General features: G+C 45.4%; 1 protein-coding gene across 1 annotated transcript; it reads left to right on the forward strand.

Annotated features, from left to right (window-relative positions):
• The first annotated feature begins 1,247 nt into the window (after positions 1–1,247).
• On the forward strand, positions 1,248–12,487 carry LOC142905722 (carbohydrate sulfotransferase 8-like). The gene is made up of 3 exons (XM_076052792.1): positions 1,248–1,443; positions 7,505–7,962; positions 9,991–12,487. The coding sequence occupies exons 1-3, from the start codon at positions 1,248–1,250 to the stop codon at positions 10,414–10,416; spliced, it is 1,080 nt and encodes a 359-aa protein (XP_075908907.1). The 3' UTR covers positions 10,417–12,487.
• The last annotated feature ends 420 nt before the right edge of the window (positions 12,488–12,907 follow it).

Raw genomic sequence — 12,907 nt, forward strand, 5'->3', positions numbered from 1 at the left:
GCACTTGTACATAATTTGCAAAAGTAATGGGTCATTGTTTGTAAGGACAGTAAAGCCATTAGGCTAAGAAGCTCATTTTCATTTGTCCAGCAGACATCAACATACTCTTTTGTTCTTTCGGTAAAGTCACGTAGTTAGAAATACAGTATAATAAAATAACTACGTGACTTTACTGAAAGAACCAAAGAGTATGGATTCATGCAGTCACGAAAGCTTCAAATCAAGATTAGACATCAACATATTCTACAATTTCAGATGATTAAAAAATACACTTCATAATCGCAATTATGTTGTATAGTTACATTCACACTTAAGAGTTATTGTAAATGATGGCAGAGATGGCAGAATGGAGATGCCAATATGCGAAACTGGGTGCTTCAAAAACTTTGGGGGAGCTATATTAAATGCTTTTGGTCCAAATTGCGTGCGAAATCCTGGAACTATTAATCAACAATCAGACGCCGAATCACACATTTTTTTTTACATTGTCCAATGGTAAATAACAGCGGGTCAGACAAATAGAAAGCAGATCTACGGACAGTACTCTTATAAATGAAAATAAGATGCTTGTGCAATTTGATGAGCATTCCAAGTTACCGTGTGTGTCATAAGTATAAACTTTCATTGCATAATGATCAGTTTAACACGTAGGTTTTCGCGACCAATATCTTCCATAATAGAGGTTATTTTGGGTTAGATCGTGTAAATATATAAATGTGTCGTTAAAACCCGCCACCACCCGACACAGCCAACTAGTAAGGTTTGTCACATAAACAGAACATGCCAAGCCACTTACAATCTGATTACGACGTTTCGCCAGTAATTACAACTAACTTCATCAGGCGACAGCCATATTTGTGGAGAAGTCTTACTGTTTCGTTCCTTATATAGAGGCATAGATGTGGTAACCACACTTCTGCGCTCTTGCACAAAGTGGGGGGGGGGGATTAATGAGTCAACGTACATTATGCATGTGCATTATGCAAACCCCTTGATCTTGTCCTTCTTGTCTATTGTGTGTATTCAAATAGCCGTACCAATGATAATTCCTATTGATGTATGGTGCCCTTCATAGGCATGCATTTAAATAGTGTATTATCATTTCTCAAGCCGCTTGTCCTGGTGAGGGTCGCGGTGGCAGCATGTTGAGTAGGGCGGTCCAGACCTCCCTTTCCCTGGCGACAGACTCTAGCTCTCCCTCGGGAATTCCTAGGCGTTCCCAGGCCAGTGACAGTCCCACCGCTAGCATGTCCTGGGCCGGCCCCGGGATCTTCACCCAGTGGGACCTGCTGCCCGGTAGAGTTCCAGGGGGAGTTTATCGGATCGGGGAGCATCCTTACCAGGTGCCCGAACCACCTCAACCGGCTCCTGTCAATCCGGAGGAGCAGCAGCTCGACTCTGAGGCTCTCCCGGATTACCGAGCTCTTCACCTTATCATGGAGAGTGAGCCCGGCAACCCTGCGGAGAAACCTCATTTCGATCCTTTGTACCCGTGATCTCATCCTTTCGGTCATTACCCAAGGCTAACGAGCATAGGTGAGGGTGAGAATGTAGATCGACCTGTAGACCGAGCGCTTTGTTGGAGAACTCAGCTCCCGCTTCACTACCACGGAAAGGTTCAGCGTCCGCAACACTGCCGATGCCGCACTGATCTGCTAGCCGATCTCTCGCTCCTACTCGTTAAGGTGGTCAATGCTATTTCCCTGACCGCTGATTCGGGCTTACTTTCGATCCTAAGTGCTCTTGGATGTTAGTGTAAGCGTTCAACACCGTTTGAGTGTCAAGTTCTGCTCAGGCACCTCGAGACCCAGGTTAGCATCAGTGGTTGAAGCTCTTTCCTGGCTTAGCTCCCTATCTGATCGATCGCAAACAGTGTGTCACTTTGGGATTCCATACATCTGAAACTCGCCCGAGTTGTTACCAAGAGGGTTGATTTTAGGACCTTTGTTATTGTCCATCTATATTTTGCTTCTCGGGAGCATTTTCCATCGTCATGGTCTGAATGATAATATTTATGCTGACGACATCCAAATATATATGTGCAGACTAAGCCTGGCACTGATGCTCCTGTTATTTAGTCCTGCATCAGTGTCTCTCTGGTTAGAGTGTGTATTAATTCACGTTTCTTGAAGCTTAACTGTGACAACAACTAAGGTCATGTCCTTAGGTTCTCCTAACCCGCTTCATTAAGTACAGTCGCTTTGCGTTTTTACGCACGTTTACGTAACGCGATCTTGAAAAGAGTGTTAGATTAACTTACACTTTGTGATGCGTGCACTATTATTGAAATAACGTGCTCCAGTGCCGTTGGTCATGATGTAAGGTTATTAGTCGGGGCAGCAAAGTTTCAGTAGTGATGCTGCCTGAGGTGCAGCAGTACGACAACTACAAGCGCGGGCAGCAGTATCAGTCAGCATCTCCTTCTCGCGAACCATTTTGAAGATCTTGTCTATGTGATGTTTTTCTTGTGCACACATTTGTCTACCAATATATCTAGTAAACGTGTTAAAAAATATTTTTTTACTTTTCTATTTTTTAATTTATTTATTTGAGAAGGCTGTTATTATATTTAATACACGTGTAAAAACGACTTGACAGACTTCTCTTGAGATGGCACTTTATTGAAGACCCGTTCACTTGACATCAGGCGGAGATCCCACTGCAACAGCTCTGAGTCTCCTGCGCAACTCCCATATATACCAACAGGAGGCCACGCCCCCCTTTTCGATCATTCTCGCTGACTCTGGATGCGCCCTTTACCAGCAGACTCTTCCGTCCTCTTCTGTAACATGACCACGCTTCCGTCTCGAACATTCCCATAGCCACCAGACCCTTCACACTCACAACAAGTGCATTCGTACTGTAAGCTGACCTCCCTGTCATTACCTCCCGTGGACACTAGTCCCCTCACACCACATGCAGGCTCTATTGTCATTACACACGTACGGTAGTGTTGTGCAGCACGACCACGCAGAGACGGAATTCACTGTAAGGGCTGATGCCATTTATTAACACTGTTCACACGAGACTAACTCATACCAGAGGTAGGTGCTCTTTATTCTTGGTCCTTACCCTGGACCCCAGAACTCTATATTATCCTACCTTCGGCTATTCCTTGGGGCTCTCTCTCTCTCATCTGCACGGGATCGGGGTTCATCCAACACTGCCCGGCGACACGGTCGTCCCCTCGTGGTTGTTCACACTACTTCTATAGAGTAGTATTGTAAATATATGTTCTGTAACCAGTGAAATATGTGTAGTGCCGTGAATTCACTCGGACGACAACCGTCTCTTTTTCCGCCGTCAGTTTTATTCCATCGTTCCGTACACACAGTAATTCTCTCCGTGCTCCGCCAACTCGGACACTCCGATTTTCTTCAGCATCGTCCGTACATCCCCTTCCACACACAGTGTTTCTTCGCCTATCTCTTCACACACAGTGTCTTCCCTTCCACACACAGTGGTTCGTCTTCTATCTCCTCACACACAGTATCGCCGCTATCTCTTCACACGCAGTGACTTCCATCTATTCACACACAGTGACGCTATCTATTTCCGCTAACGCTGACTCTCCCTATCGCTATTTACTGTCTTTGGGGTCCGGCTCTCTATCTATTCTTCCCTAACATTTCCAGCTGTCTTCTTCGTATCTCTTCACCTCTCGCCAACAACTGCCCAGCAACAACTCTCCAACACAACTCCCCAACAGCAACTCCCCAGCAGCAACCCCCCTCTCCGTTCAAACCACCTCGCGTTTTATCCCCTCTCGCATTAGCCTTAATTAATTGCCACGTGGCTCGCTGGCCGTCTCCTGCCAGCCCGCACCTGTCCCCTTCATCAGACATCCAGACGCCACCACTTAACGCTAACGGCCTCTCGACCAATCACAGCCCTCGTGCCACGACTCCCTTAATTACTTCGGGTTGTTTATGCCACCCGCAACTCGACCACCTGTTCGACCTCATGTGACCCGTTCTCCTTGTCTGTCTGTATGTACTGTATATGGCCAATTCCTATGCGCATTATTTACTCCACTACATATGTAGACCAACTAATGAGGTTCAATAGCATGTTCTCCCTAACCCCAACCATTTCCTCTATTTCTTATGGGGAAAATTAAGTTTTCCATTATGCAATTTTGAGTCATGCACCGTTTTTTGAAACAACCCCCACGTAATTGTAAAAAGGGATCCGCCGTGCCAGCTTGAGAGCTTCCCAACAGGGTAACCGTAAACGTAACTGGTTCAACATATAAGTGATAACTATATGATTAACCATGTGAGTAGTGGATTAACTGCATGAACGGGTCAGTCAGCTTACTCGCCGCCTGACCCATGATGCCGAGCAAAGACCAAAGACCCGAAGACGACGAGACGCAGGACCCAGGATGATTCCACAGACGAGCTCCAGTCCCTGTCGGGGCTTTCCCTTTATCCCCCCGGCCGCGGCCTCGCCCTGCCCTCGGCCACGCCCCCTTCTGGATCATGCCAGAAGCTCTCGGCTCCCTGTCACGTGCCCCTCGATCCCCCTATGGCACGCTTGCATATCAACCTATAGTTTGGTATAGAGGGTTCTCCCGACATGCGTGTCCACTCCTGAGACAGTAACTGGCGCTAAGCGCCATCATGACACCATATAAGTCACTACATGATGATTGATGATCTTGAAATCATATCATCTTCTAAGGTCCGGGAACCTCAGGGTATTTTTTTTTTATCTTGCCTTCACTTCTCAGTGCCATGCAAGGAATATGGCTAAGGTCTCCTCCTTCTTTCGCCTGTGAAATATTTCACGCATTCGTTCAATTCTCTCAAATGTCGCATGCCGGGATACTGGTGGTACAATGCTTTTATTTCGGGTTGCAGCTACTTCAAAGCTCTGCTGCCCGGGGTTCTGTGTGGAGTGAGGGGATACGAGCCCATCACACCTATCGATCATTCCCTGTATTGGCATCCAGTACTAAAGAACAAGATTGAATACAAAATTATTGCATTTACTTTCAAGGACCTTGAAGGGGGTAGTAGTTCCATTATATCTCGGTGATATACTCAAACTGTATGCTGCCTCTATACGGCAACTTCGATGCACCAAATCCTGGCACAATAAGTCTTACCAGGGACAAACCTGTGGTTAATGGGTGATAGAGCGTTCAGTAGTCAAGGCACCTCTTTTGTGGAACGCCTTGCCCCAGGCCGTTAGGGACGCTCCATCAGTCAAGGTTTTTAAGGGCTCGTCTGAAAAACACATTTAATTTCTCTTGCGTATCCGTTTGACTTATGGGTTGTTTGTCTTCTTTTTAACCTTTAGGATTTTTGGTGGGATTCTGTTGTAAAATCGCCGTGAAGCCTTGTGTGATTGGTTCGATATATGAAACAGACTTTTACTTCCGACTGTTCGTGCCCTACAAGTTTTGGTGTTGAACGGAACAATTAAACAAACGTTTCGTGTGGGATCCCCTTACATAAACATTTCAAAATAATAACTTACATTTGTAAGGAGCATTTCATCCGTAGGCCTCTAAGCGCTGTGTATGTAAAGCATGAAATTAACAGAATCAGGCTAAATTGCCAGAACTAGGGGGTAAAAAGGCACCGTAAAGAAGTGCGTTTTCAAGACAGACTTCAAATATCTAACGATATGATGGTCATATGCAGCGTGTAGCAAGAAAGTGGATTGCAACACACAACAGAAGCATGAGATAGATCACACTTGAGATGCTGGAAAATAACTGGAACTCAATCCTTCATCCAGTCCCGTGGCGGAAATGTGGATATTATAGAGGAATGAAATACAGTGATCTCTTCGTACTGTCGTGTGTGCGTGGAGGAGGTTTGTGAAGGACGCTACTTAGTGTAACGTATATCATACTAAGCAGGTCTGCAAACGGCGGTCTCCATCAACCACGTGGCTGGTCTGCCACCTAATGACCGAAGTCAATATTGACAACAGATTTGCTGTTGAAATCACAGCATGAAAACTAAACTATGAAGTACATTTTTTTAATGATACCAGGTAAGACGCACTGAGTTATATCGCTCGTTTTCAGAAGAGACCTTGCCGCAAATGATAACTCAACGAAGGAGCTTATCCTGCGAGGTGTTAACTGCCTCGCCTGGTATGCAGGAGGTTGTGGGTTCGACCTGGACCCTGACGCCTGTATATTTGGAAATTGCATGTTTTTCCTGTGGTTGCTTGGATATTTCTCCAGGGTCCTCCGGTTTTTTTCATCCACATTTACAATCACAAGTTTAGAGTATTTAGCTGCTATACATTTCCACGTAAGCCACTTCGCTGTGTTATCATTTGTGGCCAGGTCGCTTCTGAAAAAAGATCGATATGGCCCAGTGGGCCTTATCTGGTAAAATAAAATAATAAATAGTTTATTTTATTGTGCCACATTTGCACGGATAAAGTGTAAAACGAACATTTCAAGCTTTGTCAACCCACGAGATCAATGAAGGGCCTACCCACGCCGCCTTGGCTGTGAGGGTGGTGGGGCATTCTGCACCATAGAGGTTGATGATTAGGGGTCTTAGTAAATGTTGCGGATAATTTACGAGGTCGTATTTTACGACGTTTAACCAAAACGGGGGGATTTGCCAGCGGCATTTGAGAGGTAAGCCTGTTGTTTGCGATGTTCATCCGAGGTAGTTGCTCAATATATATAAACTCTATCTCAGTCTGAAAAAGTGTAAAATGTGAATTCCTATGACAGTGAATCAACGTCTTCTTATCTTCTAATCCCAGGTGAATGTGCATGGAATTTCTTACAAGATGGAATCAAACAAGGTGTTCCTGCTGCTGGTGGTTTGTGGAATGATATTGCTGGTTGTATTTCTGGACATCCACCTGTTTACTGCTGGTATGACTACTGACATCACGCAGAGAGCTTATATTGTTGGACTGACCCACGCCATGGGAATTTTGAATGTCAACATTTGTGTGGAATCTCCACACTGAGTAGAATCATGGCGGCGCAGTGATAACACTTGCACCTCACGTAAAAAAGGGCCTGGGTTTGATTCCCGACTCGGGCGCCCGTTTTGGAGTTTGTATGCTCTCCGCTTGTCGTACGTGGATTTCCTCCGAGTTCTCCCAGTTACACATAATGTCAATCTCACTTCCAATTTACACACAAAAAATACACACAAACTACTCGCGTAACAATCATCGCCACCGCCCTACTGGTACACTAATCGCCCATCGCCCAGCCAGGTGATAAGTCACCCTGTGCTGCACTGGAACAGCTGTATAATAGGGGGACATTATGCTCTGAGATGTCTCGCTACGTGACAAAGCGCAATCTGAATGCAAAACACAAGAGGATCATTGTCGTCGTGACCTGCAGTATAAACACGAGTTCATTCAGCATTTTTACTGTCTCAGGTCCAGCAGAGGCAATGAACATCACGCGTTGATTGATGATGCAGACATTTTTTGTTGTTTCTTTATTACAAATTGTACTTGTTTTTTTACGCTGCTATTTGCTTTGTTCTTGTGACAGAAAGCTTGACAAAATCATCAGCGTTGACCCCTAGGATCAAGGAGCAGCGAATAACACAGGAGGAGAGGTTCGCAACTCTCTTCCGAGTCTGCAGACAACTGAAGAAAAGTCACAACAAGTCAACACCGTTGCCACCGGTCAACTTGCGACTGGACGTACTGACCCGCCTCTACGTGAGCGACCGCTACTCACTCGTGTATTGCGAAGTGCCCAAAGCTGGGTGCACCAACTGGAAGAGGGTGCTCCTCGCGATGGCAGGCAATGCCAACCTGTCCAGGGTCTTGTCCCAAAACGATGTGCACGTGATCAAAAACTACACCAGGCTGAGCCAGTTCGACGCTGCCGGTCAACGCTCTCGGCTGGATGGCTACACGGTGATGATGTTTGTGAGGGAGCCCATGGAGCGCCTCGTATCGGCCTACCGAGACAAGTTTGTGCATAAAAACGAACACTACCAGGTACGTATCACGTTTTTATTTTTTAAACAGGCCTCATTTGGTAAACCGTGTAGAGCCGGAACACGCGGTTGAAAAAGCTGCGTTGGGCAAGATTTTTCTGGACTTCTACAGTAATCTTACAAACCTTCAAATTTGAAAATGTATTATTGGCGGATTAATACATTGATAACAAAGAACTGTATATGGAACAGGAATAAACATTAATTGAAGGTTCTGAATATGTAGCTGTACGAGAATGTTAATAAAATACTTAAAGATACACTATATATAAATATATTGAAAAAATAGCAATACTATTAGGTTTAAAAAAACACAATAACCAATACATAATAATTCACGAAAATAACTACTTTATTACAACCTAACCAATAAATAATTACAATTAACACAACAATGAGTATTTTCATGCTTACCGGTGTAGTGGCATAACGAGCACAGGGTTTGCAAACAGCAGTTGCATTCATGTACGGGGTTGCAAACAGTGAGGTCAGCTCAGGATAAGCAGGTGCAGGCGGGTGGCCTGGGAGACAGTAGACAGAGAGACGCCAGCAATTCGAGAAAGAGGCAGTGATTGGCTGGCTGCAAATGCAAACGCGGGGTAGGCGCCACGGAGGCGAGAGATAGAGGCGATAAGGGGGAGAACACGTGCAAGAGACGGTGGAAGGACGCTGGCTTAATGAGGGCCATCTGAGGGCACGTAATGAGGAGGGGGATATAAGGGGAACATGTGAGGCAGTTGGGTTGAGTTGGTTGGAGATGAAGCAGTGAAGAGATTGAAGAGAAGTCCGGGACCTCTCCCTCCACACCTCGTCCTCCCCAGCGGTGTTGGCTGATCCCCCGCTGGGGGAACGGGCACGGTTGGAGGTGCAGGTGTAGACAGGCTAGGAGTGGAGAGGCTAGTAGAATCTTTAGTCTGAGTGTGATTGGCTAGCGGGGTGAGAAGCAACCAGAGTATACAGAGAGAGAGTCCGTGACAGGCTAGGAGAGCGGGGAGTAAGAGGCTAGTGGAGCGAGAGAGAGTAAGCTCAAAGTAGCAGGCTAGCAGAAGAAGAGTTCGCGACAGCAGTACGTGGTGTTGAACAAGAGGAGCATCCGTGTGGGATGCTTTGAATAAAAATACGAAGTTGTCCGCGTGAATAAACACCACACTACACCAATAATATATTCTTCAACGGGATATTGTAGCACAGAACGATTCACGTTTACCTTATGGCTGTTAATTAAGTAAATACGTGGTGTTTAATGAGCACAGCAAGTATTCTGTAATTTCAATTCCAAAATTTGGAATCTATGATGTGGTTTGAGTAGAATCCTTTTCGTGCAGAAATAGAATCGATTCTCAAATATTCCGAATTTGAATCGGGAAAAGATTCTTCTGGGATAGACTCCCCATCTCCAAGGCATGGCACTCAGATGAGCACAAAGCTAACGTCGAGCTCTGCCGATTAATTCAGCAGAGAGAAGCAACATCTACTCTTCCACGCCAGTGTCCACCACATTCACCAGCCCCACTCACCAGCCTGGTGAAGCATGGTGAAATAAAGCCTAAAACCCGTAATGTTAGGTGGAGGCCCTCATCCAGCAGTGGAGTGACAAAGGGCTGTGCATATCCGCACACAATCTTTATAAGGAATATGGAATTGCATTGGTCGGGCGCTTACATTCCCCCCCAGCATCTCATGGCACATTAAATCAATTCACATCTCATCTCACCCGAATTACCAGCTGCAGTTTTTATAGTTTTTTTTGCCTAGGGGACCCCTGATGAAAGCTGTGCCCGTGTGGCATTTAAATAATTTCGGAGCATTTGGACAATGACGCTGATACACAGTGACCTACTCCTTTTCGAATAACGTCACGGGATCATTACAATGTTCACATTGTATGGTTACTACATCCGTCGTTATAATCAGGGCGGTCCAGGCCTTTGAAACGCAAAACTTAAAACTGAAAACTTTTCTACTGCAACGTTCTCACGCACTTACGCCACTTCTTGCCTCCCTTCCTCCCCTCTCACCAATGGAGAAGTTATACGGACGAACCATAATGAAGCACTATCGCAAAAACTCGACCAATGCGCCACTAGCTAAAGGCGATTACGTCACCTTCCCCGAGTTGGTGCGCTTCATCCTCGATCCTAAACGGCCTCTGTGGCAGGATATACACTGGCTGCCCGCTCACCACCTGTGCCAGCCCTGCCTGCTGCGCTACGACTTCCTCGGCAAAGTAGAGACCGTGAGGCACGATGCGGCGGCCTTGCTGGCAAGGGTCAGGGCGCCGGGGTCGCTGGCGTACACCCAGCCACCGAGCGGACGCTCTTCTGCGACCGTGACGGACCAATACCTGGCACAGCTCAGCCCAGAGACGAGGCAGAAGATCTACGAATTCTACTTCGAGGACTACATGCTCTTCGGATACCCGCTGCCCTCGGAAGCAAACCTGAAGCCAATATAAATGCAACCTCTTTGTCCAAACTGCACTTCCAGTGGTTCTCTGGGAATCTCGCGCTAAAATGTACTAAACTGGAGTTAAATATTTCCAGATTTCCTCGTGACACTTAAAGTGAAAATAATGTATTGACGCTTGAAACTAAAATTTTAATGTTGGATCGGACTCTTCCATATAAAATCATAGAATCAATTACAGACATACCTCAACGAGCGTGGGGGTTACGTTCCTGGAGAATGCCGTGTTGGGCAAAAACCACGATCGACAAATATTAGACCTTATGGGAAAAATAGGGTTGCCTTCCTGAGTTCGAAATGATCACCTCCTCCTTCGTTGTTGAACTAATTCTACAAGATTTCTGCCCCTTTTTACTGTGTGGATGTGTACTGTCTTTATTTTTTACCTCAACAAAACCCAACACTCGCCCCTACCACTTTCACTTGAACGCCAATGATTCGCCATCTAAGTGCCGGTATGACTCACGTCAACGACTATCCGGCTAGAAGCATGCGGCAATGTGTGAATGTACCTTGCGTGTAGAGAGTGTTACATTATCACTCGAAAAAAAGTAGACTTAAAAACATGCACGGTAAATAAATCATTCTCACTGTCGATGAATTCACACCTTTCAATGGACGCAGCACTCTCACGGCACTACTTTTCGAGGCAGAGATGAGAATCTTAAGTGTCAAACCACGTGTTCCTGGAAAACAGACCTCATTCGAGAGACCGTGTACAGCTGAAACATGCGTTCAATAAAGCCGCGTTGGTCAAGGTCTTCCTGTATATCTCTATCGGTCCATATTGCCAGTATCAAGATATTTTATGATAAAAAAAGGTTTTACCCTTTCCGGCATAAATAAACTAGCTTGTGAAACGTGTTTATTTGGTGGTTGAACATCTTACCACCTCCCTATTTATGCCAGAAAAGATAAAGCCTGTTTTTTTAAAACACTAAATGATACAGGTTGCAAATTTGTAGGTTTTAAATCCTTGTACAACATCGTTATCATTTACATCAATATCGCACTAGTCTCTGCCTGTTTCTAAGTCACACCTCCCATATGCTACTCTTGACTTTCTTCATGCTCTTCTTCTATTCCCTGGCCTCTTCTTCATCACGGTCCTCACGTCTCACATTTCCTCATTGTCCCATCTCCCCTGCTCCCCCATCACCAGTGGCGGCTCCACAGCCTTGTGATTGTGTTTTGTTCGTCCTCTTCTCAACGCGCGTCTGAAAACCTTTCTTCACCTCACCGAACGAGTACGTTATGAGGTCGCATTCATGACACACAAAGTGCTGCTTGGCACAAATGAACCACAATACCTTGGTGATCTCGTGAAGGAGAATAAACCATCACGTGAACTCCGGTCCATCCTCGCAGCAGCAGCTTTTGGCTAGCCATCAAACAAAAGCAGTCACCGCATTGCACGCTTTCGGATGCGCTTCTGGGACCGTCTAGAACGCTCTTCCTTCTGATATAGGAAGCCATTGGAAGATATGCACTTTTAAATCATCCAGATTGAAAAGGAATTTCTTTAGAACTGCTTTTTGTATTTAGTTTATTGTCCTTCCCCCGCAGCCTCCGATGAGCACTGTGGGCTACGTCCGGTACGAAAGAAGTTAAACATACATACATCTCGACAATGTGTGTAATATGAACGAAGTGTGATTTTTGAGTTCTCGTTTTTTACGATTGAGAATGACTCAATGTAATGATAATAATACACAAAAAATGCACATAAACGTAATCTTGTATCATCAATGTGTCAATACAATGTTTGGTTACGCTTTAGAACACTGCTAGTCCTCGTGTGGTTGGCTACGTACATTTACTCCCGTTCCTTCGTGACAAAAGTCAACCATAGAATTGCAGAAATTGCCCGAGGTGTGATGTGGACCGACAGCGCGGTGCACGCGGCTTCACCTTCCACCAGGGCTTGAACCCTCCGTCGTTTATTCTTCACATTACTTTTGCTGTGGAAATTTTAATTTTAAGAGAGCGATGACATCCCGGTGGGTAATGAACATTCTCGATAATCACCAAGCCTTCACAGAGGTCCCTGAGTGGCTTGATAACCCTCAATATCCACAAATAACCTCGCTACCTTCACCTTGCCATACAGGAGAGTTAGGGGCCGTCCATAAATGACGTCATGCACCTAGGGGAGGGGGGGGGGTCAGACATTTGTGACGAGGGGGGGGGGTTGAGAAATGTGACGTCACTTTAAATAAATATAGAATTGTTATAACAACACTAATTGTTATAACAACACTCCTACAACATCAGAGTGCAGCGCCACATTAAATACGCACTACAATGACAATAGTTTAAAGCGATTTGAAGCATACTCTTTGGTTTTATTCGGTAAAGTCACGTAGGTAAAATAAAATAAAAGAAAACAATTAGATTACGACGTTTCGGAGGCAACACAAGCTTCCGTCTTCAGGTGGAATAATCACAGCAGAAAATCTGTAAAGTATACAGCTCTGAGA

This window comes from Petromyzon marinus, chromosome 58 (genome assembly GCF_048934315.1).
Source record: "Petromyzon marinus isolate PM22_M1 ecotype Great Lakes invasive population chromosome 58, UKy_Petmar_22M1.pri1.0, whole genome shotgun sequence".
NCBI classification, from domain to species: domain Eukaryota; kingdom Metazoa; phylum Chordata; class Hyperoartia; order Petromyzontiformes; family Petromyzontidae; genus Petromyzon; species Petromyzon marinus.

Excerpts from the sequence above, each read along its gene's own strand:
- LOC142905722 (XM_076052792.1), top strand. The coding sequence starts at position 1,248 with ATGTCCTGGGCCGGCCCCGGGATCTTCACCCAGTGGGACCTGCTGCCC. Across the intron at positions 1,444-7,504 it reads TCTTCACCTTATCATGGAGA|AAAGCTTGACAAAATCATCA; the intron begins GTGAGCCCGGCA and ends TTCTTGTGACAG. Across the intron at positions 7,963-9,990 it reads ATAAAAACGAACACTACCAG|TTATACGGACGAACCATAAT; the intron begins GTACGTATCACG and ends CCAATGGAGAAG.